This window comes from Schistocerca nitens, chromosome 6 (genome assembly GCF_023898315.1).
Source record: "Schistocerca nitens isolate TAMUIC-IGC-003100 chromosome 6, iqSchNite1.1, whole genome shotgun sequence".
In the NCBI taxonomy this organism is placed as follows: Eukaryota; Metazoa; Arthropoda; class Insecta; order Orthoptera; family Acrididae; genus Schistocerca; species Schistocerca nitens.
This window is the reverse complement of record NC_064619.1, coordinates 242,626,040-242,650,672: the sequence shown is the minus strand read 5'-3', so window position 1 is coordinate 242,650,672 and position 24,633 is coordinate 242,626,040. Positions and strand designations below refer to the sequence as shown.

General features: G+C 41.0%; 1 protein-coding gene across 4 annotated transcripts in view; it reads left to right on the top strand.

The window, feature by feature from the left end:
• The first annotated feature begins 18,893 nt into the window (after positions 1-18,893).
• Positions 18,894-24,633, top strand: part of LOC126263648 (kinesin-like protein KIF14) — a 305,750-nt gene continuing 300,010 nt past the window's right edge. For 2 of the 4 annotated variants that reach the window (XM_049960752.1, XM_049960749.1), the window contains exons 1-3: positions 18,894-19,073; positions 19,188-19,406; positions 19,486-20,322. In XM_049960752.1, coding sequence (XP_049816709.1) covers positions 19,399-19,406; positions 19,486-20,322 — 845 coding nt within the window. In that variant the 5' untranslated portion in view covers positions 18,894-19,073; positions 19,188-19,398. The remainder of the gene's footprint in view (positions 19,074-19,187; positions 19,407-19,485; positions 20,323-24,633) is intronic. The other 2 variants (XM_049960751.1, XM_049960750.1) reach the window with 2 other exon arrangements.

Below are 24,633 nucleotides of genomic sequence, written 5' to 3'. Positions count from 1 at the left end.
ACATCTCAGTGTGATTAAGAGACTTGCCAGCATCCAGGAACTTGAAAGAACTTCAGTCTGTGTTGGGCAAAATTACATATGAAGGGCTTATTACAATAGTGCTACAAGTCCATTACCTCCACTTTTCTGCCTATAATGCTTCTGAAATTAATGATCCAAACAAACAGAAAGAAAGGTTCATCTCTAGCGAGAAGCCATATGCTTGAATATTTCTGGTATCTCAACTGCAGGTTTTTCAGCACTCATTTAACTTTAGGACTCTGTATTTCAAAATGAACATAAATGGACTTGTACCATATTGAAATAAGCCGTTCATATTATATTCAGTTTATACCAAATTCTGCGAAGATTGGGGCGCCTTTGCATCGCTTTCGGCGTAAGAACGTTCCTTTTTTTTTTGGTTTTCGGAATGTGACGCTGCTTTCCACAAGCTCAAATCTGCTTTGTTGAGTGATCGCTGTTTGATTCCTTTCGATCCCTCCAAACCAGTTGTTCTGGCTGTCGATGCATCTTCTCATGGCATCGGAGCGGTTCTCTCGTACCGCATTAATTCTGTCGATCGCCCGATCGCTTTTGCGTCTAAGTTGCTCAACTCTGCCCAGCAAAACTATTCTCAAATCGAGAAAGAAGCTTTAGCTTTTGTATATGGAGTGACAGTTTCATGATTTTTTGGTACGCTCGCAAGTTCTATTTGGTCACCGACCATAAGCCTTTGACGTCGTTGTTTCACATGTCAAAGCCAGTTCCAGCCCATACAGCACAAAAGTTGCAACGTTGGTCTTTGTTTTTGTCTAACTACAATTACGAAATTCTGTTTCGGCATGTGGCCCAGCATGGTAATGCTGATGCTTTGTCATCTGCCAATCGGTCCTGACGAAGTGTTTTATTCTTCCGAATTGTCTTGTATGTTCATTGATTCGCTAGCTAAGGAATTAGCTGATGGTTTTCCGGTAGATTTTCGTCGCATAGCTTCTGCGACAGGCGCCGATACTTCTTTGCAGATTCTTTTGCAGTATATTCGTACTCAATTTCCTCCATCTGCTACACAGGTTCGTGATCTACTTGTTCGACGTTACTTTGCGCAACGTCACAAATTGCCTGTACACCACGGCGTTGTTTTGTTACGAACTTAACAATGATCAGTCTCGAGTGGTTGTACCTTGTTCGTTGCGGTCGGAGATCCTCAGAGGCCACTCGGGATTAGCCGAGCGGTCTAGGGCGCTGCAAATGGTTCAAATGGCTCTGAGCACTATGGGACTTAACGTCTGAGGTCATCAGTCCCCTAGGACTTAGAACTACTTAAACCTAACTAACCTAAGGACATCACACATCCATGGCCGAGGCAGGATTCGAACCTGCGACCGTAGCGGTCGCGCGGTGCGAGACTGAAGTGCCTAGAACCGCTCGGCCACACCGGCCGGCGAGGCGCTGCAGTCATGTACTGTACGGTTGGTCAAGGCGGAGGTTAGTCCTCCCTCGGGCATGGGTGTGTGTGTGTGTGTTTGTCCTTAGGATAATTTAGGTTAAGTAGTGTGTAAGCTTAGGGACTGATGACCTTAGCAGTTAAGTCCCATAAGATTTGGCACACATTTTAATTTTTAACAAAACATCCTCCGATTACTGCACTCTGGTCATTGGGGTATAGTGCGGACAAAGCAACTGGCGTGTCGTCACTGCACTTGGGTCGGCATTGATAAATTAATTGAGAATTTGCTTGCTAATTGTCGCTTTTGCGCGGAGCATCAATCTGCTCCCCGCCAGCGCTTCTTTGCGTGGCCGACTCCTACTGCGTCTTGGCAGCGCGTTCATATTGATTTTGTGGGTCCTTTCTGGGACACCCGCTGGCTCGATAGTTATTGATGCATACAGCAACTTCCCATTTGGTGTGCCTGTGTCTTCTACTACATCTGTCAGTACTGTTCGGGCTTTGACATCTATTTTCTGCATTGAGGACCTTCCTGAAGTTATTGTCTCCGACAAGGACCCCCAATTTGTGTCGTCCGAGTTTGAAGCATTCTGTGCTGCTAAAGGCATTCGCCATCTGACCTCAGCCCCGTTCCACCCCCAGTCGAACAGCGAGGCTGAACGCTTTGTGTGTACGTTAAAGTCGCAGATGAGCAAGTTGCGCACCACGCACACTCTTGCTAGCGCGTCATCTGGGCTTTCCTTGCTTGACTTGTCACTTGCGTGACTTCAAACACGCTCCCAGCCGCGCGGCACCCGTTCCCCAGCGGAATTGCTACATGGCCGCGCCCATCGGTCGCTCCTGCAGCTATTGCACCCGCCCTGCGCGCTCCCACCCTCGTTCTGGCTTGGCGCTGCACGATTTGGTGTTCTATCGCGTTTTCTCTGGCAGGCAGCGCTGGGAGCAGGGGCGCATTCTTCGCCAGCTTGGCCGCACCTTATTTTTCATTTCGGGTCCCTCCGGCACTGACAAGCGTCACCGGAACTAGATCCGTATATGCCGTCCTCGCTTTTATACCGCTGGTTCCTTTCCGGCAGAATTGGAGGCTTTGCGGCTTCCGCCGCCTCAGCCCACGACCGTGGTGACGGCGCCTCTGCTGCCCGCCCCTCCGCCGCAGGCACTCCTGAAGCCGCCGCCGCCGCTGCTCCGGTCTCCTGCACCAACACCAACTCAAAGGAAGGCCTCTGCGCTTGTTGGTGATGTCACGTCAGCTAGGCACGGCGAACGCCAGGTCTGTTGCAGGCAGAAACGCCTGGGCATGCTTACCACTACAGGGTGTTACAAAAAGGTACGGCCAAACTTTCAGGAAACATTCCTCACACACAAAGAAAGAAAATATGTTATGTGGACATGTGTCTGGAAACGCTTACTTTCCTTGTTAGAGCTCATTTTATTACTTCTCTTCAAATCACATTAATCATGGAATGGAAACACACAGCAACAGAACGTACCAGCGTGACTTCAAACACTTTGTTACAGCAAATGTTCAAAATGTCCTCCGTTAGCGAGGATACATTCATCCACCCTCCGTCGCATGGAATCCCTGATGCGCTGATGCAGCCCTGGAGAATGGTGTATTGCATCACAGCCATCCACAATACGAGCACGAAGAGTCTTTACATTTGGTACCGGGTTTGCGTAGACAAGAGCTTTCAAATGCCCCCATAAATGAAAGTCAAGAGGGTTGAGGTCAGGAGAGCGTGGAGGCCATGACATTGGTCCACCTCTACCAATCCATCGGGCACCGAATCTGTTGTTGAGAAGCGTACGAACACTTGGACTGAAATGTGCAGGAGCTCCATCGTGCATGAGCCACATGTTGTGTCGTACTTGTAAAGGCACATGTTCTAGCAGCACAGGTAGAGTATCTCGTATGAAATCATGATAACGTACTCCATTGAGCGTAGGTGGAAGAACATGGGGCCCAATCAAGACATCACCAACAATGCCTGCCCGAACGTTCACAGAAAATCTGTGTTGATGACGTGATTGCACAATTGCGTGCGGATTCTCGTCAGCCCACACATGTTGATTGTGAAAATTTACAATTTGATCACGTTGGAATGAAGCCTCATCCATAAAGAGAACATTTGCACTGAAATGAGGATTGACACATTGTCGGATGAACCATTCGCAATAAGTGTACCCGTGGCGGCCAATCAGCTGCTGATAGTGCTTGCACACGCTGTACATGGTACGGAAACAACTGGTTCTCCCGTAGTACTCTCCATACAGTTACGTGGTCAACGTCACCTTGTACAGCAGCAACTTCTCTGATGCTGACATTACGGCTATCGTCAACTGCATGAAGAATTGCCTCGTCCATTGCAGGTGTCCTCGTCGTTCTGGGTCTACCCCAGTCGCGAGTCATAGGCTGGAATGTTCCGTGCTCCCTAAGACGCCGATCAATTGCTTCGAACGTCTTCCTGTCGGGATACCTTCGTTCTGGAAATCTGTCTCGATACAAACGTACCGCGCCACGGCTATTGCCCCGTGCTAATCCATAGATCAAATGGGCATCTGCCAACTCCGCATTTGTAAACATTGCACTGACTGCAAAACCATGTTCGTGATTAACACTAACCTGTTGATGCTACGTACTGATGTGCTTGATGCTAGTACTGTAGAGCAATGAGTGGCATGTCAACACAAGCACCGAAGTCAACATTACCTTCTTTCAATTGGGCCAACTGGCGGTGAATGGAGGAAGTACAGTACATACTGACGAAACTAAAATGAGCTCTAACATGGAAATTAAGCGTTTCCGGACACATGTCCACATGAAATCTTTTCTTTATTTGTGTGTGAGGAATGTTTCCTGAAAGTTTGGCCGTACCTTTTTGTAACACCCTGTATAAATCTCTTAGTTTTGGACAAAATGTTTGGTATTGTTTTGGATTCTGCAGTTTTATTTAAATGAAAGATTTTCTTACTATCGTAAAGCTACAAATGAAGATCATAGTGCTGCATTACTGAATCCTGTCAAAACAAACGTAGATCAATATGAGAAGATGCTTTGCCCCACTGCAAGCTTCGGAAATTTTACATTCAAGTAACTAAATTTACTTGATCCATTTTGTTATCGAAACTTACCCCAATCCCCTTACAATGAACTCGTTTCTTTTATTTATTTATTTTCGTTTGACATCGTCACTGGTAATGTCAACTAATTTACATGTGTAAATGTCCAACTGTTGCCAGTCATTAGATTAGTCGTTTTCAACGAAAAGAATTCTAAACAGGAAACAAAATAGCTTCATACATCGAAAATACTGCTGAGCTTAAACTTTTTTAAACATGCACATTATAAAAGATAAATATTCCCCTCTTGCAACTGAAAGGAGAAACTTTATAAGATAAAAAAATTTTATTTGATAAAACAAGTGTCTCTTTTGCCTCTTCTTCTGTCCCCCGCCCCCTCCAACGTGTACAATCGCAAGATATTTCATTAACATTCAGTGCTCCTCACCCCATAGTCAACCAAGATGCCTAAAGAAGAGCACCAATATGTTCATTTTCTTGTAAAAGCAACCCAGTACAAACGTAACTTCCTCAGATTTACAAATAAGGCAAAGATGCACGAATTATGTTGCTTCTGGACCATGAAGTCGTTTTTGTATGTCAATCCTTAAAACAGGTGGACATTTAAGTTCAGGAGTACACTATTTGTTAAGAAGTATAATGAATTTGCACAATTGATTGCAGAAATCTCTCAGAACAATGTGTGTTGGTCAACTACCGCCAATAGTTTCACATTTTCCTGTGTCAGAGGGAGACACCACCATTATGAGTATGCCTGCAACAGACCTGGCGTTCGCCGTGCCTAGCTAACGTGACGTCACGAACAAGCGCCGAGGCCTTCCTTTGAGTCGGTATTGCCTGCACCGAGCGGGCTCCTCTCGCCGCCGGCATGGCTTCACCTCCAGCCGCCGCCGTCACCGCCGTCACCGCCGCCGCCGTGTTCCTCCGCGGTGCCGGGACCGATGGACGCTGAGTCTGCCGTCACGCCGCCGCCGTCGCCCATAGAGGTCGTTGCTCGGCCTCCTCATCCAAGCACACCCAGTGGTGGTGCGCGTTCTGGAGAGCTTTTCAACGGGTCATTTTCCTCATCCCCTAGTGAGAAATTCGGGGACGCGGGTGGGCAGCACAGCCCGGCAGTTCCGCTGTCCGCCCCCTCAGTTGCGCCGCCTCTGGGTCCCTCCACCCGCCGTCGGCAGCCCTACTCAACGACGGTGCGCCGTTTCAGGGGGCAGGGATGTGGTATCGATAGCTAAGATGCCACAATATAGGTGCGCTCTCGTAGGTTGGCACTAGGAATGCGGACGAACAACGCCGACCACAGCGCCCTATAACTGAAGCTGTGGAGCTCGACGAGCGCCGCTCCACATTCAGCCATTTGATCACGAGGAGACGACCTAGCAACATTGTTTCATTTTCATAGTGGGCGAGACACTACATATTTTGCCTGTGTAACTTACATTAGATTATATAATGGTATGACAGAGATTTAGGAACCAGGTTTTAAACTGTAAGACATTTCCAGGGACAGAGGTGGACTCTGATCACAATCTATTGGTTATGAACTGTAGATTAAAACTGAAGAAACTGCAAAAAGGTGGGAATTTATTGAGATGGGATCTGGATAAACTGAAAGAACCAGAGGTTGTACAGAGTTTCAGGGAGAGTATAAGGGAACAATTGACAGGAATGGGGGAAAGAAATACAGTAGAAGAAGAATGGGTAGCTTGGGGGGATGAAATAGTGAAGACAGCAGATGATCAAGTAGGTAAAGACGAGGGCTAGTAGAAGTCCTTGGGTACAGAAGAGATACTGCATTTAATTGATGAAAGGAGAAAATACAAAAATGCAGTAAATGAAGCAGGCAAAAAGGAATACAAACGTCTCAAAAATGAGATCGACAGGATGTGAAAAATGGCTAAGCAGGGATGGCTAGAAGACAAATGTAAGGATGTAGAGGCTTATTTCACTAGGGGTAAGATAGATACTGCCTACAGGAAAATTAGTGACATTTGGAGAAAAGAGAACCACTTTCATGAATATCAAGAGCTCAGATGGAAACCCAGTTCTAAGCAAAGAAGGGAAAGCAGAAGGGTGGAAGGAGTATATAGAGGGTCTGTACAAGGGCGATGTACTTGAGGACAATATTATAGAAATGGAAGAGAATGTAGATGAAGATGAAATGGGAGATACGATACTGCGTGAAGAGTTTGACAGAGCACTGAAAGACCTGAGTCGAAACAAGGCCCCAGGAGTAGACAACATTCCATTAGAACTACTGACAGCCTTGGGAGAGCCAGTCCTGACAAAACTCTACCATCTGGTGAGCAAGATGTATGAGACAGGCGAAATACCCCCAGACTTCAAGAAGAATATAATAATTCCAATCCCAAAGAAAGCAGGTGTTGACAGATGTGAAAATTACCGAACTATCAGTTTAATAAGTTACAGCTGCAAAATACTAACGCGAAATCTTTACAGACGAATGGAAAACTGGTAGAAGCCGACCTCGGGGAAGATCAGTTTGGATTCCATAGAAATGTTGGAACACGTGAGGCAATACTGACCCTACGACTTATCTTAGAAGCTAGATTAAGGAAAGGCAAACCTAAACCTACATTTCTATCATTTGTAGACTTAGAGAAAGCTTTTGACAATGTTAACTGGAATACACTTTCAAATTCTGAAGGTGGCCGGGGTAAAATGCGGGGAGCGAAAGGCTATTTGCAATTTGTGCAGAAAGCATGTGGCAGTTATAAGAGTCGAGGGACGTGAAAGGGAAGCAGTGGTTGGGAAGGGAGTTAGACAGGGTTGTAGCCTCTCCCCGATGCTATTCAATCTGTATATTGAGCAAGCAGTAAAGGAAACAAAAGAAAAATTCGGAGTAGGTATTAAAATCCGTGGAGAAGGAATAAAAACTTTGAGGTTCACCGATGACATTGTAATTCTGTCAGAGACATCAAAGAACTTGGAAGAGCAGCTGAACGGAATGGACAGTGTCTTGAAAGGAGGGTATAAGATGAACATCAATAAAAGCGAAACAAGGATAATGGAATGTAGTCGAATTAAGTCGGGTGATGCTGAGGGTATTAGATTAGGAAATGAGACACTTAAAGTAGTAAATGAGTTTTGCTATTTGGGGAGCAAAATAACTGATGATGGTCGAAGTAGAGAGGATATAAAATGTAGACTGGCAATGGCAAGGAAAGCGTACCTGAAGAGTAGAAATTTGTTAACATCGAGTATTGATTTAAGTGTAATGAAGTCGTTTCTGAAAGTATTTGTATGGAGTGTAGCCATGTATGGAAGTGAAACATGGGCGATAAATAGTTTAGACAAGAAGAGAATAGCTTTCGAAATGTGGTGCTACAGAAGAATGCTGAAGATTGTATGGGTAGATCACATAACTTATTGAGGAGGTATTGAATAGAATTGGGGAGAAGAGGAGTTTGTGGCACAACGTGACAAGAAGAAGGGACCGGTTGGTAGGACATGTTCTGAGGCATCAAGGGATCATCAATTTAGTAATGGAGGGCAGTGTGGAGGGTAAAAATCGTAGAGGGAGACCAAGAGATGAATACACTAAGCAGATTCAGGATGTAGGCTGCAGTAGGTACTGGGAGATGAAGCAGCTTGCACAGAATACGGTAGCATGGAGAGCTGCATCAAACCAGTCTCTGGACTGAAGACCACATCAACAACAACAACAACTTATGTTAGCTTTGATACATCCAGCCTCGCACCTGCATGCTCATCTGTACCCAAATTTAAGTAATATTATAATTTCTACATGTTCATACACCAGTAAAAGAGCTTTAACCTATACGCAGTACCGAAGTACTTCGCCTTTTCCTGCTCCTACTTGCGTCCTTCACTCTTGGCCTATTTTGCAGAAGCAGTTCACAGGAGCAGATTCATGTTCTGCCTATCCAGGCGGGATACAAAAGATAAGTATTCAGTTCGAACTTCAATAATTATAGTATTCTCAACAACATTCGATCATGAAAAAATAGCTACGCTGTATTTAGTATATCTTTCATATGAAGCATTTTTCTGTTGCTCCTTTTCTTTTTCGATGGTTTCAGTGAGTTGAGTAAACATAATTATTTGGGTAAACGTGGATAAAGTTCATATCTAGTTCTCCATCTCTGTAACAAATGCAATATTTAATCAAATTTGATTGACTACATATGTAAAACACGAAAGTGGCACCAGAATAAATGATCTAAGCACACATTTTCATGTACAGTACCATGAAGTACATTAAACTATTCCTTTCAAGATGTGTCATTGAACAGTAGACGATTGTAGCCTCAGTTGTCATTGGCAGTTGACACCTTTGATCACTTAAAAAGAGGAAAAGGAAAGTTATTTAATATCACTATGGGAGATAATGTATAGGAGTCTTAAGTTCGAGTTTTCTGTATACCTTATCTACAGCAAATCGTGGCTTCAGGTTTATATGAGAGAGCATTACAGTATTTATTTTGCAATCAGAGGTACGTAATGACTAATTGTGCCTGAATAAATTGTCACCAGTTTAAAGTGTGTTGCCACAACACAGACACATTACAACATACTAACTACAGGCAAAACCCTTCACTGCAATCTACAAAAACTTTCATTTAAGTACCAGGGTACTTTCTAAAGAACAGAATTACCACGCCAAACACAAGTACATAGTTTATGGTATAAAACAACGCCTACATCTACCGTGATACTCTGCGAGCCACCTACAGTGGGTGGCGGAGGGTACTCCGTACCACTGCTTGTAACTCCCCCTCCTGTTCCACTTGCAAATAAAGCGAGGGAAAGACGACTGTGTGTACGCCTTCATACGAGCCCCAATTTCTTGTATCTTCGTGGTCCTTGCTCGTGATGTACGTTGGTGGCAGTGTAATCGTTCGGCAGGCAGCTTCAAATGCCAGTTCTCTAAATTTTCTTAATAACGTTTCTCGAAAACAACGTCGCACTGTACCATTGATTGAAGTTTTCTATATCCCCAGTAATGTAAAATTATTTTTATTCTTTCCTTACATTAAACCTCAGAGTAGGCGACTGAGGGTGTAATCTATAAAAGACAGTAATCCATACACCTCAGATGATTCATGCTTTTCAAAAGGAAACATGACACAGCAAAGATAAAGCTGCCTGAAGCAGAATGGCACTGACCTTGAAACATCGATCATATGCCTGAATATACTTTTTATCATATCATTACTACAGTAACTTGTTTGGCAACTGTTGCCTTAACTTAGTTACAACTGCAGAAATGGGTTAGGCCTATAAAACAGGAAAAACAGTAATTCAAACTCTTACATTCCTCAGCTTTTATCTCTCAAAGACACTTCTTGTTTTACATACAGTAGCGAAGGCTAGAGGTTCTGATATTGAACAATGACTGAAAGGCAGCAACTAGATATACCAGTGTTAAGTATGGCTATAGAAAAGTCCCACAACTATTTTAGGGAATTAGAAAACTACATAAGCAACTCCACAGTTGCCCAGAGTGCTACATCAGATCTTTATAAATGTTTTGCTGTGTCAGAAATACGTAAATGTACTGAAGTGTTGCAGATGTCATGCTGCCAATGAACTATGCACCTTCCTAATGGGCAGATATTAGGTGCTCATTTATTTGTTTTGAGATGTGTAAGACACCTTTTCATAATGAACTGCTAGCTGAAGTAATTATAATTTAATAATTATACATTGAATTACTTTCTGTTTTTTTATATGTGCTTTTCTCTGCATTTTTCTTGTGGCTGTATCCTGTGATCATGGCTGTACTGGGATAATAATTGTAATTGTGATAAGTAAATTGATATTACTAATTTAAATCTCTGCTTGGTCCTAGCATTAACAGGTTATGGACCCAGGTGCCAAGTTTTTCAGTACAACAAATGGTGGAGAAACTATTCAATGAATTCAGTACATAATTCACACTGTTAGCTAAGAAAATGGAGAAGTACAGGATATCATTGTTTGGTGGCATGAACTTTAGCAGCTGGAAATTTAGGATTGAAACACTTTTAAGTCAGCTGAAATTACTGAGTTTTGTGGAGAAGTCCTATACAGAAATGATAGAATCGACTCAGTATGACACAGCTGAACAATGTGCACAGGAGAAAAAAATTTCTAGGAGAACTTAGCATAAATAATAAAAAGTGTAAGCCACAAATAATCCAAAGAATTCCAGACAATTACTTGTAGTATGCAAAGAACAAGGAAACTGCCCATAAGTAGACTCGTTAACTCAAACTTCTGAGCAGAAAGATATGTTCAAATGTGTGTGAATTCCTAAAGGACCAAACTGCTTGGGTTATCGATCCCTAGACTTACACACTACTTAAACTAACTTATACTAATAACAACACGCACACACACACGCCCATGCCCAAGGGAGGACTTGAACATCTGACGGGAGGGGCTATGCAGTTCATGACTTGACCCCTCAAACTGCGCGGCCACCCTGTGTGGCAGAAAGGTATGGCTCATCAACTTTTATTAGGAAAGACTCTCTTGACAGTGAAGTCTAATGCAAATGATAATGCTGAAAATCATTTTTTGAAGTGTGATAAGTTAATACGCGATTTGAAAGCATCAGGTGCTAATTTGGAAGAATCTGGTACAGAGTGCAGTTTTTTTACTAAGAGTGCTTCCACAATATGAAGTTAGAGTTACTGCTGGAGACCTTGCCAGGTGAGTAACTGAAACTCAGTTTTGTAAAGGGTAGACCATCAAACGAAGAAGCAAACTGTAATAATTCTAAAGATAACAAAAGACCTTAAATGCATTGTCTTTGTCAATGGCATTTATCTCTCGGCAAGGCCAAGGGAAGCATCAAGTGACAACCAAGCTTAAAGATATGTATGATCCAGCCGAAGCTCCATCTAAATATTCTTGTTACAGATGTGGGAAACCAGGCCGTATTAGGGCACAATGCATAGTTAAGTTGTCTCAAAACCATAAAAGTAACAATTTTGCAAATGTAGTTAAAAATGTGCGAGAAATGAGTGGAGGTGAAAATGAGTTAGCTACTGGAAGTTTTGTAGATGGAAGAGTAGAGGGTTTTCTAGACTCAAAGGCAACAGAGCATTTAGTTAACGAATCTGTTCCTCTGAAGAATGTGAAGATGTTAGCAGAGTAATTTACTGGCTTTATCTGATTGGAACTGTAAGATTTATTGTGTATATTAACATGTTAAACACAGTTACACAAACTATTGTATTATGCAGTCCACATAATAAAGAGAAACATTATCCCTAGCAATGCAAAACATGTTCACCGAATCAAGGCCAGGTTCTAAATTCCAACATCCTGATTAGAATCATACCAAATAAAGATATATTTTCAATCCAAGCTCTTGTAGCAGCAGATGATGGCGATATTTTGCCACAGGTTTTGTCATCATGTCTGCCAGAATTTGGTCTGAAGATATGTCCTCCACACTGACTTGGGCTGACTCTATTTTATCTCTTACAAAGTGGTGTCTTTTGTCTAAATGTTTGGTTTGACTCTTATAGCCACTAGTCGTAAACAATAGTTTGTTCTTGAGGTTTGGAGATATTGCTTTGTCTAATCTCTGAAGCCATAGAGCCTCCTGACAAGCTGAGCTCAGCAACATATTCTCCCTCAGATTATGGTTGGCTGTTTCTTACTCTGCCAGGATGTTACTATTCCATGAAATTTAAAAAGACATCCAGTTGTTGACGCCCTGTCATTGGAATCTGTGGCCCAGTCAGCATCACAATAACCTGTTATACAGTACTCTGCTTTAGAAAACAGTAGCTTCAAATTCTTGGTTCCTTTTAGTTATTTAAAGATTCTTTGACTGCTCACCAGTGTGGCATCCCTGAGTTGTTACAAAAACATCTGACCATTCCTGTCAAATAAGCTAGGTCTGGCCTTGTTCGTTACTGAGCATACATTAAACCCCCTATTGCTTCAAAATAGGGTATGTTCTTCACAGCTTCTTCCTCCTTTTCTGTTTTTGAACGCATGTCAGGAGCGAGCATTTGGTTACTGTCCTGTGGCACAGATATTGAGCTACACTCTTCCATATTAAATCTGGTGAGATTAGCTTCGCATAGTGTGTCTGCTCTATCCATAACTAACCTTATTTTCGTTTCCTGGTAATTCAGTTACCTAAATAATTTGTAGCTTCACCAAGATCTTTAAGCTTAAGTTTTTCTCTTGCACTGTTTTTTTTTCACGTCTTTCTCTTGCGAACTGTTACTGGAAATTAGCATGTCATCCACATATACAGCAACTATTAAAATGTCTGAATCTCGATTTTTGTAATAGGCACAAGAGTCAGCTGTTGATCTCTTGAAGTTTAGATTCAATAGTATATTGTCTAATTTCAGTTTCCAGTGGCGTCCACCACAATATACTGCCTTTATTAATCCATTAATACCAGTATTTTTCAACATGTCTGTAACAGGGTCTCTTTCTAGGACTTCACATAAATCTTTTCATGTAAGTCACCTTGTAAGAAAGCCACAACAACATGTAGATGACCATTTTTACCAGCCATAGCAATTAAATACCTTAATGAGTTATATCTTATAACTGGTGCATATGTTTCATCATAATCCGGACTTTGCTTCTAAGCAGAACCTTCTATTACTGGCTGTCCTTTATAGCAAATAACGTGGCCTTTCAAATCTTTCTTTGTTTTAAACATTTATTTCACAAATTATTGGTTTCCTATCTGAAGGTGAAACAGTAGACTCCCGTGTATACTGCTCTTTGCGCAATTGTAACTCTTCTTCTATTTCTTTCAGCCAGTCTTCAGCACTGTCTGACATCAATGCTTCTCCCAGTGTCAAAGGATCATGTCAGATGACTGTTTAGAATGATAAGTTACAAACTCATGTAGCTACTTTGGCTTTGAAATTCTGAATGACTTTTGTATTGGCTCAAGTTGCTGCAGTTGCTCATTATCATTATTTGCATCATCAGGGCGTGATTCCTAATTGCAGCTAGTATTCCTCAAACTAATACTTGAAGTGATAGTCTCAGGTTCAACCTCAAATTCTTTGACTTCAATTGTTATTTAATTTTGCTTCTTTTATATCAGTGGGAGAAATAATCGACGTGGTTTCTGTGACTCAGTTTTTTCTTTATACCATTTAGAGCCACGTGCATCAAAAATTATCTCCCTCATTTTTATGATTCTCTGGCAATTAGGTTCAAAAAGCCTGTCTGCTATTGATAGATCTTGCTTCCAAATATTTGGAGATGTCGAAGATCTGGATTCTTGTTTATTTGCTTTTTTGTCCAAGCTCTTCTGGAGTTCTGTTTTTTAGTACCTTGCTCAGAGATCTCTTAATTAAATAGACTACAGCGGAAAGTGCTTCTGCCCAGAATTTATTTGACAAATTTGCTTTGAAGTGCAAGCAACTTGCTTTTTCTACTATTGTTCGATAATAACGCTCAGCTACTGCGTTCTGTTCTGGTGTATATGGCGCTGTCGTCTAATGTCAGCATTACTTAATTATGTAGTACAAAAAACAAAATTTTATACAATATGACTTATTTTTTAAGCCATTCAATGACATTGTCCTGAGGTTATGTACGTCCTCTAGTTCAGCCTTAAAACCATACACAGTTCACTAGATCAAGTGGGCCATTGATTGGTTGAGTTCACATTCGCACTGAGGGTCGTTTGCAAGACCCCATGTTGTTGTCATCTCTCTGTTTCTTCTGACACCCGTTCTCACCAGGTTCAGCATAGTCCACACTCTTCTGGAAAGCTTAAAGCCCTCTATTGGTATGTTTGAGTCAGTAATTAGTTTTCTGTCCTTTACTCTGCTTCTACTCCACAAACTTTTCCATTCATTTTCTGGGCCAAAGGGAAACACCTCTTCACCTGTTTGCCATAGAGGTGACCCTTGATCTCAGGCGGTTTTTTGGTGTCAGATCCTGGTGTTTGGGAAGGTTTGGGTTTGCCAGTATTTTGCTATATTCTCTTGATAGTAGCTCATTTCTTCTGATTTCGGGTGATGCTGTGTTAGAAAATATGGGTAGCCAATCTATAGATGTAGATTTAAGTGCTCCCAATCTTATTCTTATTATTTCTCTTAGCCAGATATCGATTTTTGATTCATGCACACTTCTGGCCCATGCAGGTGCACAATACTTGGCGACCCTGTATAACAGTTTCAAGGCAGAAGTTCTCAAGGTATTTGCATCACATCCCCACGTGGTTCCAGTGAGTTTAGCTAGAGTGGCATTTCTAGTTTTCAATTTTTGTTTTGTATTGTCTAGATGGGCTCTGTACATTAGGGACCGGTCGAGCTTTACTCCAAGGTACAGAGTATTGTTTTCATGTTTAATGGTCTGGTTATTCATGCAGATGTTCAGCTTTCTCTTGGCTTCTCTTTTATTGAAATGCATGTTTACACTTACTGTCTTGTCTGGATTAGATTGTAGATGTCATTTGGTGTAATAGAGGTCCAACAGGTTTAGGTCTTCATTCAATTTCCGCTCTATTCTTAAAAAATATTTGCTTTGATAAGCTATTGCCATATCATCCGTGTATATAAACTTACGGGATGTTGATTATGTTACATCTGCAGTTTAAAAGTTAAACAATAAGGGGGCCCATACTGAGACCTGAGTTGGTGCAGTGGTTAGCACACTGGACTGCCATACGGGAGGGCAATGGTTCAATCCCGCGTCTGGCCATCCTGATTTAGGTTTTCCATGATTTCCCTAAATCGCCTCAGGCAAATGCCGGGATAGCTCCTTTGAAAGGGCACGGCCGACTTCATTCCCTATCCAATGAGACTGATGACCTCGCAGTTGGTCTCCTCCCCCCCAAATCAACCCAACCAACTGAGCCCTGTGGGAGTCCGTTGTTGAGTGCTAAGCATCTGCTGGTTTTGCCGATAAGAGCTACTCTAATTTTTCTTACAGTTAAAGTGTTCTTTCTAAGTTTATAGATCTGGCTGCCCTGAGTTTTTTCTATCAGTTTATAAAGTAGGTCATCCCTCCACACTGTATCATACACTGAGGTTGGATCCAACAGGACAACGACAGTTTTCTTCTTATGCTGATAGCCCTTTTCGATAAAGATTATGAGATTGTGAGAACAAGGACTTGATCAGAAGAACTTCTTTTAGTCCTAAAGCCTACTTGCTCCCTTGGTAGGGGGGGTTCTATATATGGGGAGAGTATGGTCATCAGAATTCTTTAAAATAATTTATACACAGTGAATAAGAGAGAAATTGGTCTAAAATGTTTGGGGTTTTCCCCAATCTGCCCTGGTTTCAGGACAGCGACTACCTTGGCTTCTGTCCATATAGTAGATATTTTATTCTGCTTGATGCACTCAGAGAATAGTTTTGCTAGCCAGTTTCTTCCTGCTGGTCCTAGATTTTTAAGTAATTCTCATAGGATTCCATCTACTCCTGCTCCTTTGCCGGCCTTCACTCCTGTCAGTGCGTTATTGAAACTCTACATCTTTTATCAGATCTATGTTCTCCTGCTTGTTCTTCATTACCTCTTTTGTCATATGATCGAAGTCTTTCTTTTCAGATGTTCTTAGATGGATTTTCGAGGTTTGTTTTATGTGCAACGCGATCTGGGTGGTGTCATTGTCGTCTGTGGTCTGTGTAGGGTTGTAACTCCTCCTAATCTTCTTAGCAGACTCCAGCTCTTGCGCCTAGAATGGGTGAAATTCATGCTCTCCATCGTTTCGCTCCATCACACCTGCGTTCTTCGTTCATTGTTTGAACTAGTTGTTCCGCAACCTCATAGTTTTCCGTCTCCTGGTATTCTTCCAATAATGATTCACACGCTCTCGTCCAGCACAGAGTATATTCTTTCTTTACACTGCGTGGAATACTTTTCAGTGCAGGTTTATATATCAGAGTAGTGAACCGCTCATATTCTTTGGTAGTGGAGGAATACAGTTCTCTGTTATCTCTGTGAGAGTCCGAAATGTTTCCCAGACAGCCTGTTTTAGATTCCATCGTGGCATTGGAGGGCTTTGTATGGCAGAAACTGACACTTCCACTTCGACGATCAGAGGTCAGTGTTGGCTTCTAGTGAACTTCGGGAAAACCTTCTTTCCGCTTGGAGCACGACTCCTGTTGGTCTCCTTGTAACAAAGGTCAACTCAGGTGTTATTTGTGATTCCCATGCTGCTGATGAAAAGGTCGTTCGGTCTTTTGGATCGTACCAGAGGTGGAGATCTCTCTATTCAGCCCAGTTACTCGTTCTTTTTTTTTTTTTTAAAGTTTGTGGAGAGGCTGATGAGACTCTCAGCATTTATTGTATCCTCGTCACAAGGTTGAATGGATTTAAGTTTTCGGTTAGTCATTGCTTCTCATAGATACTTTTGCACTCAAAATTTGCCATGATGTGCCTGGTCTGTATGTGGCAAATCATAGCTTTCAAACCAAAACGCTCAAAATTGCGGCCTGTTGCGCGATATAAATGACATTTTTATTCCCGCATTAGTTCCATCATAGCCCCTTGCACATCTCTTGATTTCCATAGTTTTATTAAAATAAATAGCATCATCTGCTTTTATTTAAGAGTTTAAAACTCGTTTCTTGTTTATCACAGCTTCGAGTTGTATCATCAGCATGTCATACAAACACAGATACGTGTAAAAGTATAGAATACAGAAGTTTTTATGAGATGTGAATGGCATGAGCCACGCTTAATTTTAATCATGAGTACTGTTAACTGCAGATGTACTTTTACAGATTGAAGTTGGTTTTAAACTCTTAAAAAAAAAGAATGTTAACAGAATCTTCCGTTGGTTGTTGGTAGAACAACACTACAATAAATGAAAAGCATCTGATGTTTATTCTCTTAAAAATATTTATAAACGACTGATAGACACCGAACAAAATATGTAATTCGAATCGCCTCGTTGATAGCGGAGACCATCACGCAACGCGTGAACACAACTCGAGTTATAACAGTCTCTCACGGGTTGACTTGAAACTTTCTCAGCCCGAGATAACCCGGTTTGTTAACTCGTGTTGACACAGCTCTAGTACTCAGTGAGTGCCGTCTGCCGTGTCCTGCGGAGAACGCACGCGTAATGTTACATTTCATTTCACTCGCTCAAGCAGGCAAACTGTTCAGTGTACAAATATGGAACTGGCATCAGTTTGTTCTTGAAGAGTTGCACTAAGTTTCGATTCTACTTTTACGTGTGGCAACAAATTATTAAGACGATTATGGACAGTTTACGAAAATGCATTTTCTTTCGGTGTTACTGAATTTTCGACACGAAGGAAAATTTTTTGTTATTGGATTTAGGTGAACACGTTATGAGAGCAAAATCTTAGGACATGTTCATCAAATTCAAACCGGAACTCCGTCAACGTTTCCTAAGACGAGCTAATTTTGGTTAAATACCACGCGTAATGGTCTGTTCGAGAGTCAAGTTCATAAGCTGTCGCCTTTGTGGTTCAGTCCCAGAAACAGATCGCTGTGTGTGTAATAAACAAATAGATATGGTTTGCTACAAAAGTACTTCCAGGAAAATCAACAGTAAAGAGGTCCTGGAAGAAAACGAATGTCTGGGTTTGACAACCTCGGAAGCTGGTTCAATATGCCTTCAACAGAAGTATTTCGTGTTGCTACTAACAAGAAAAGAATACCCATCATCATAGCCAATATCCGAACCGGATAGGTACCGAAAGAAGATGATGATCCGCCTACTTATTTCTAACATAAGAAAATATAAGATTTATGGTATGAGATGTCATGATGAAGAACATCAAGTCCATGACACAATTTTTTGGTGTATACCCAAGAATTTACGTAAATCAGTCTAAAAACTTGAGTCTGGTAAATAACAACAAAATTTTTTATTTTCATCTCGTTTGCAAGATTGCCACCTCTCCTTTCGAGATTTCCTGATAGGTATTTCGCCAGGCAAATAATTCTTCTGTTGTTGTTAAACCCGTATAAACTTCTACAGTTTCTGCCTTCAGTATTTCTTCGGGCCACGTATATCAATTTTTGCCTTCCAAGACACATAAATTCTGCCATTACTACCAAATAGCTGGGAAAAATTAATCCCTGCAAAACTTACTCAGCTTGAAGTATGCTTCAGACCTCACTTCAAAAAAACGGAGAACGTTCTGAGAATGTCGTGAGAAGCTCCTCTAGTTTTATTCATACGAAATCAGAGATGTTATTTGTTTTGAGCAACTTGGGTCACCCTTTTATTCATTCTCGGGTGGAGTATATTCTCCGACTAGCTTTATTCATGCGAACCTGGGAGTGTTCTCCGAAATTTCGAGTATAAAATATATTCTTTTTATTCATACGACCCCTCAGGTGTGGTAGAATGTTATTCAATCTTTGACTTTTCAATTTTGGCGGTAGAGATCAAAGATAGCTATTGAAGTTTCGGTTACGATAAATTCAAACAGATGTCATATGGCGGAAACGTTTGAAAATGAATTCTGTTAACTTTATGAAATACAATTTTTATCCAAGTGATAGTAATGTACAACGCAAGAAGTGTTAATCTGTGAAACGGCAGAAGATGTAGAGTAGATAATTATGACTGTCATTGCTTATATCCATAAAAATACTTCATTGGCGTGTAAGTCTGTTTCTGAAAGTTCTATTTCTTTAGTAACTGTGAGAATAGTCTTCCAATAAATTGTGTAAGAGTTTACATCGCAGATACGATAAAACTTATGTAGAAATGTTATAGTTTTTAGGTGTTGTGATACCAGAATTTGTTCAGTGACCTGACGTCGGATTCATGTTGTATAGTGCCACCCCACTTCCGAATGAAGCCTGAAAATCAGTGTCATTTACTTATTAACTTCTGCGGCAGATAGCTCATTGAATGCTTGTACCCAGTTTGTTGGATTAATAATTGAAGAAGAAGTATCGCACATTAAAAAAACTTGTTGAGCGATATGAACAAGTAAGTTTTGTTGACTGTCTATAGGAGATTTCGGCAGTGTTTTTGCTTTTTTAATTGCAAATGGACGTTTCTTTTTCAGACTAACCGATGAAAAACATTTTAAGAAAAGTTATGGCATGACTGGGCGTGGCACGCCAGGAAGACTTAAAGAGGAAGGTAATGGCCAGGATTCTGGCATTAAACAGAGAACAACGTTTCGGTCCCGCCCTCAGACACCCAATCACGCTCTACAGAAACAAATTCAATCACAAGGAAAACAGAAATTATCTCATGAGGAAACTGACAGTAAAATGATCTCTGGTCACCTAAAACAAACTCCTGGGATAGAAAAACCACAGAGAAGCAATAGATGTGATTCACTGGGTAATACCCCTGTTTCACACTCATATCCTTTACCCTGCAAGAGAATTCTGAGATTATCATGTGAGACGCCACCAAGCGCAAGAAATGTGAAGAATGTAGAGTATTCTGGAGCAACTCCAATCAATATATTGAACAGGGATGAAATTCCGCAGTCCTGCACAGACACACCCGAGTGCTACAGCAATGTGAATCTGGGTACACCTAGCCAGAGGTTTCATTGTGGAGACTTTCAGGACCTGCTAGGTGAAGAAACTAGCAATCTTACTGTAGGTATCAGAGTGAGGCCGTTGAGTTACAGAGAAAAAAGTGTCCCATCTGTAACTAGTGTTGTAAATGTTGTTGGTAACGAAGTGAAAGTAACATGTGATACTGGAATTCTACACAGATTTTTTTATGATCACTGTTTCTGGTCAAGTGACTCTTCACATCCAGAATATGCAGATCAAGAAACTGTGTTCAGCATTATGGCTCAACCACTATTAGATAAGGTGCTGAATGGATATAATGCATGTTTATTTGCCTATGGTCAAACAGGATCTGGCAAGAGCTATAGGTAAGTTTCATCAGGCCTTAATTTTCTACACTTCCCTCAAAAGAGGAAGTTTGGAAATTTTTTTGCTAGCACTGTGAAAAATTTGAGACTTGTCAGATTTGTTAATCCTCAAATCTTTCTAGATTTGTTTGTAAAATGTTGGTGTATAATATTGTTTCATATTAAGTGAACATTAGCGGTTGGATACATGCTACAGACTTGCTGCAGTGAAATGATTTTTCTGTTTATACATAATAAATGTTCTAGTAAAACAGAGCTGCTACAAATGTCTGTAGAAATTCTTGTTCCTTGATGAATCCATCACTTCAGTTGTTTGAAATCTAAAGGTTTATTTTCAGTTTGTGTCAAGGTATCATAGTTCTTAGGATATGGGTGCTGTAATTATATTATGAATACAGAAAGTTTGGTTATTCTTTGTAGTCTTTCCGTGTTTGTGATAGTGCTACATTCAGCAGTATTCAGAGAATAGAAGCTTTCGAAATGTGGTGCTACAGAAGAATGCTGAAGATTAGATGGGTAGATCACATAACTAATGAGGAGGTATTGAATAGAATTGGGGAGAAGAGGAGTTTGTGGCACAACTTGACTAGAAGAACGGATCAGTTGGTAGGAATGTTCTGAGGTATCAGGGGATCACAAATTTAGCATTGGAGGGCAGCGTGGAGGGTAAAAATCGTAGAGGGAGATCAAGAGATGGATACACTAAGCAGATTCAGAAGGATGTGGGTTGCAGTAAGTAGTGGGAGATGAAGAAGCTTGCACAGGATAGGGTAGCATGGAGAGCTGCATCAAACCAGTCTCAGGGCTGAAGAACACAACAACAACAACATCAGCAGTATCTATAACATCATTTGTAAATTGTTGAATTGAATTTTCTATTCTATATTCAGGACGATGTTAGTTGATCCCTGACAGCTTGTAGTGCTGTTGCCAGCTCTCGACTCTGAAACGCCACTGGCTCACCTGCCTGCAAACAGTAACTGTCTACAGAGCTATGGCAACACTGAAGCATTGCCATAGAGACATTTATAAAGTCATGTTATGTGATTGGTTGAGATGGGCCCACAGTGCTGCCGTGCCCAGCCCTTTGCAACCATCAGATATCAACTTATACTGACTCAACTGCAGGCTTAATGTGTTACATTTCACAAAAAAGTTTCCCAGTATGATCACATATATGCAATATCTGTGACTGAATGACCACCACTCGGTTAGTTATCTTCAAAGATGTAATTGAAATAGTGATATTGCAATCACTGCAGCTGGTGATAGCTCTGTCTGGAAATGCATGTGTATAGGATTTTGCTGTAATAATAAAGTAATTATGTAAATGAACTTTGTACCAGGATTAATATAAATATGGCACCGACTGAAAATATTATTATAGCACAGTATCTTCGATGGAATTTAATACGCACTCAAAAGAACTTTATTGAGACTGTAATACCTGGAAGCGTATAGCACCCCTCTGCACCCTTTCTCTGATGGTAACTGTGTGTTATTGCATGGTGTCATGATTCATAACTGCTCAGTCATCAGCAACTGATTGAGAATGGTCGAAGATTAAGCTCTTACATGCACAAATCTTAGTCCTTGGTGTTCTGTATTTGTTAAATGTGATAAGAGGTCGGGTGACACAGGGGATCACACAGACACCTTCATGTGTATGGAGTTTTCTTCAATTCTGACATCTTGGGAGTGGTGCTTTGACTTGCTGAAGGTACAGGTCAGCTGTGGACTGCTGTAGATAAACAAGACTGGACCATTACAGTCTGCTATAATAGACAATGACCCATCTCATCAACTTGTTGTTCACGGCAGTTGATTCTGATGGAGTAAGTTTTTCCCGCTATGCTTGGTGCACTTGCAGTATGCCCTTCACACAGTGGTTTGGGGTAACATCAGTGCCTGTATGACCTTACAGGTGGAATACCCCTGTGCATCAGACATGATCAGGTTACAATCAGATGCACTGATATTGCATTATCCCTATCTTGCACCAGACTGGCACACTGCTGTCTAGTAAAAGAGCTGAAAATCTTCCATTCACATGGCACTGTGAACTGTTCCATTTTCCATGGAGACAGTAGTGCTCTCCCTCGCAATTGCTCTTAGGTGTGCGTAAGATGCAAAGGGCTAGCCATGTAAAATGCTGTGTGTACTGTGCCTGAGTGCTTCTAATTCAGAATACTTACTGTTGCATGATGCAACTTGGAACTGCAACACACTTCCTCTTATAATTGAAATGAAAGTTGTAAACCTGCATGTGTGACTGTACCAGGAAAAACACAAGTTTGTGATAGTGAAAGTTTACAGGCCCCCAGCAGGAAGAATTTTCATCTTCATAAAGCAGCTGTAGTCGAGACTGTGTTAGAAGATCCCTGACAGCTGTCAGCACTGTTGCCAGCTTTCAACTGCAAAGCACTAAAAGCTGTAGGTGAAAACAGTTGCCGTTTGCAGAACTGTGACAACACTGAAGCATTGCTGTAGAGACGTATATAAAATTGTATAACGTTATGGGGTGAGGTAGGTGTGCTAGGTTGCCATGCTCAGTCCACTGCAGCTTGCAGGGATCACATTATGCTGACACGGCTATAGAGACAAATTAAAAACCTTGAGGTTATACAGATTTAGTTGGAGAATCATTATTGGTGAAGGCTTCAGTGTTGATGTTTTTGGTAGATAGTGCAGATAGAGGACACACAGAATTGCTGATGTGCTGCTTTTGATCATCTGCCATAGTAAAATTTTGTATGTGGATTGAAGGATACCATGTGGCAGCCGTTGGCAACATGATTTCGTACCCATCTACCTTGTGTTAATTTGGTTTAACAGTGATAAGTAACGGTTTATCTATTCACAATTGTTGAATATTGACCTGGTTTCAATCATAGGAAAAAAAAGTGATAGCACAGTATCATAAAATCAATTTTAAGAGAGAAATTATGGGAAGAATGCTAGGATGAGATTTAAACATATTCTTGTAGAAATTTAAGTTTCCTTTTAAAACAGACAAGGGTACCATTGGACAAAAGCAGTGATAGAAAACGGATAGCATCCGAATTAAAATATATTGTACTAGGAAGAGAGGTCTACCTAAGAGGGCAAGCTGTAGTCAAGAGATGGCAGTTGAAATTCTATGACTGTATTGTGGTGAGATCTAGGGAACGCCATGCATGAATGGCTCTAGTTTCTTGTGAGATATGCCTTTACACTCCTCATTTCTGATTTAAAGTATTATACGAGCATTCATCAGTGACTCTGTACTTTGATTTGACAGCAAGTGATGAGTCTCTTGACCGAAACAGTTCTATAGTTACATCATTAGCAGCTCATTGGTCACAAAATTACTTCAAAAGCTCTGTATCATTCACCAAATAGAATATTAATGCAATAATGAATAATTCTGTGTGGGATAAAAAAAAAAAAAAAAAAAAAACACAACATCCACTCATTGAACTCTAGGCAGAAAGAGATTCGTGCTTGCTTAATATTTCCTTGATCTTTGTACAGTGAGATGTGCTCTATCTGCAAACAGAAGAACTGGAAAAATTGAGTGATATGTCTCAAGTTTTCACACAAGTACAAATGCTTCCTTGTAGAAGTTACTTGTAATAATTTAGAGCATTTTACTGTAATATGCTATTTGTTTGTGTGTGCTGTTGCAAATGCTTTTTATGTTTTAATTTTTAATTGCCGTGATAGCTTACTGTGAATTCGTGTTACTGGTGCCATGAAAGTGGCTAAGGCTAACATAGTCCCATGGAAATGGGCAAAAATAAAGTGCTAAAGGCAACTATTCACAGTAGGCTGTAGTGGAATCATTGATCAGTAAATACACTATAGCTGTTTATGTGCTTATCTATCACTCAGTGATTCTTTCGCGCATGCATTTACTCATACCATTCCACGCAGCATGCAGTGTCATGGATCAGTTTTTTGTTTTACAATCTCTGTTGCTCCTTGCAGTGTGAGAACATCAATTTCTTATCACCCTGGCTGTCACCTTGCCAACTCTAAGTTTATATAAATTTTTTGTCCCAATTTTTAATGTCATGGGCACTAATTTTAATACAGTGTATTAATCCATTCCAAGGTTTCATTGTAAGCTCACTATCAGGTGCTATGAAAGATAGAATCCATAGGGGCTGATCATATTACATAGATCTTGTCTTCCTTGCATACCTGCTGCTGCAGGAGAGGGTTACTGCTGTTGATATGAAATCTTTCCCATGCGTGTGTCTGATCTCGTGCCATTCCATACACTTTTGGCAGGTCTCCACTTCAGTAGGCCCGAACTACACTCTGATT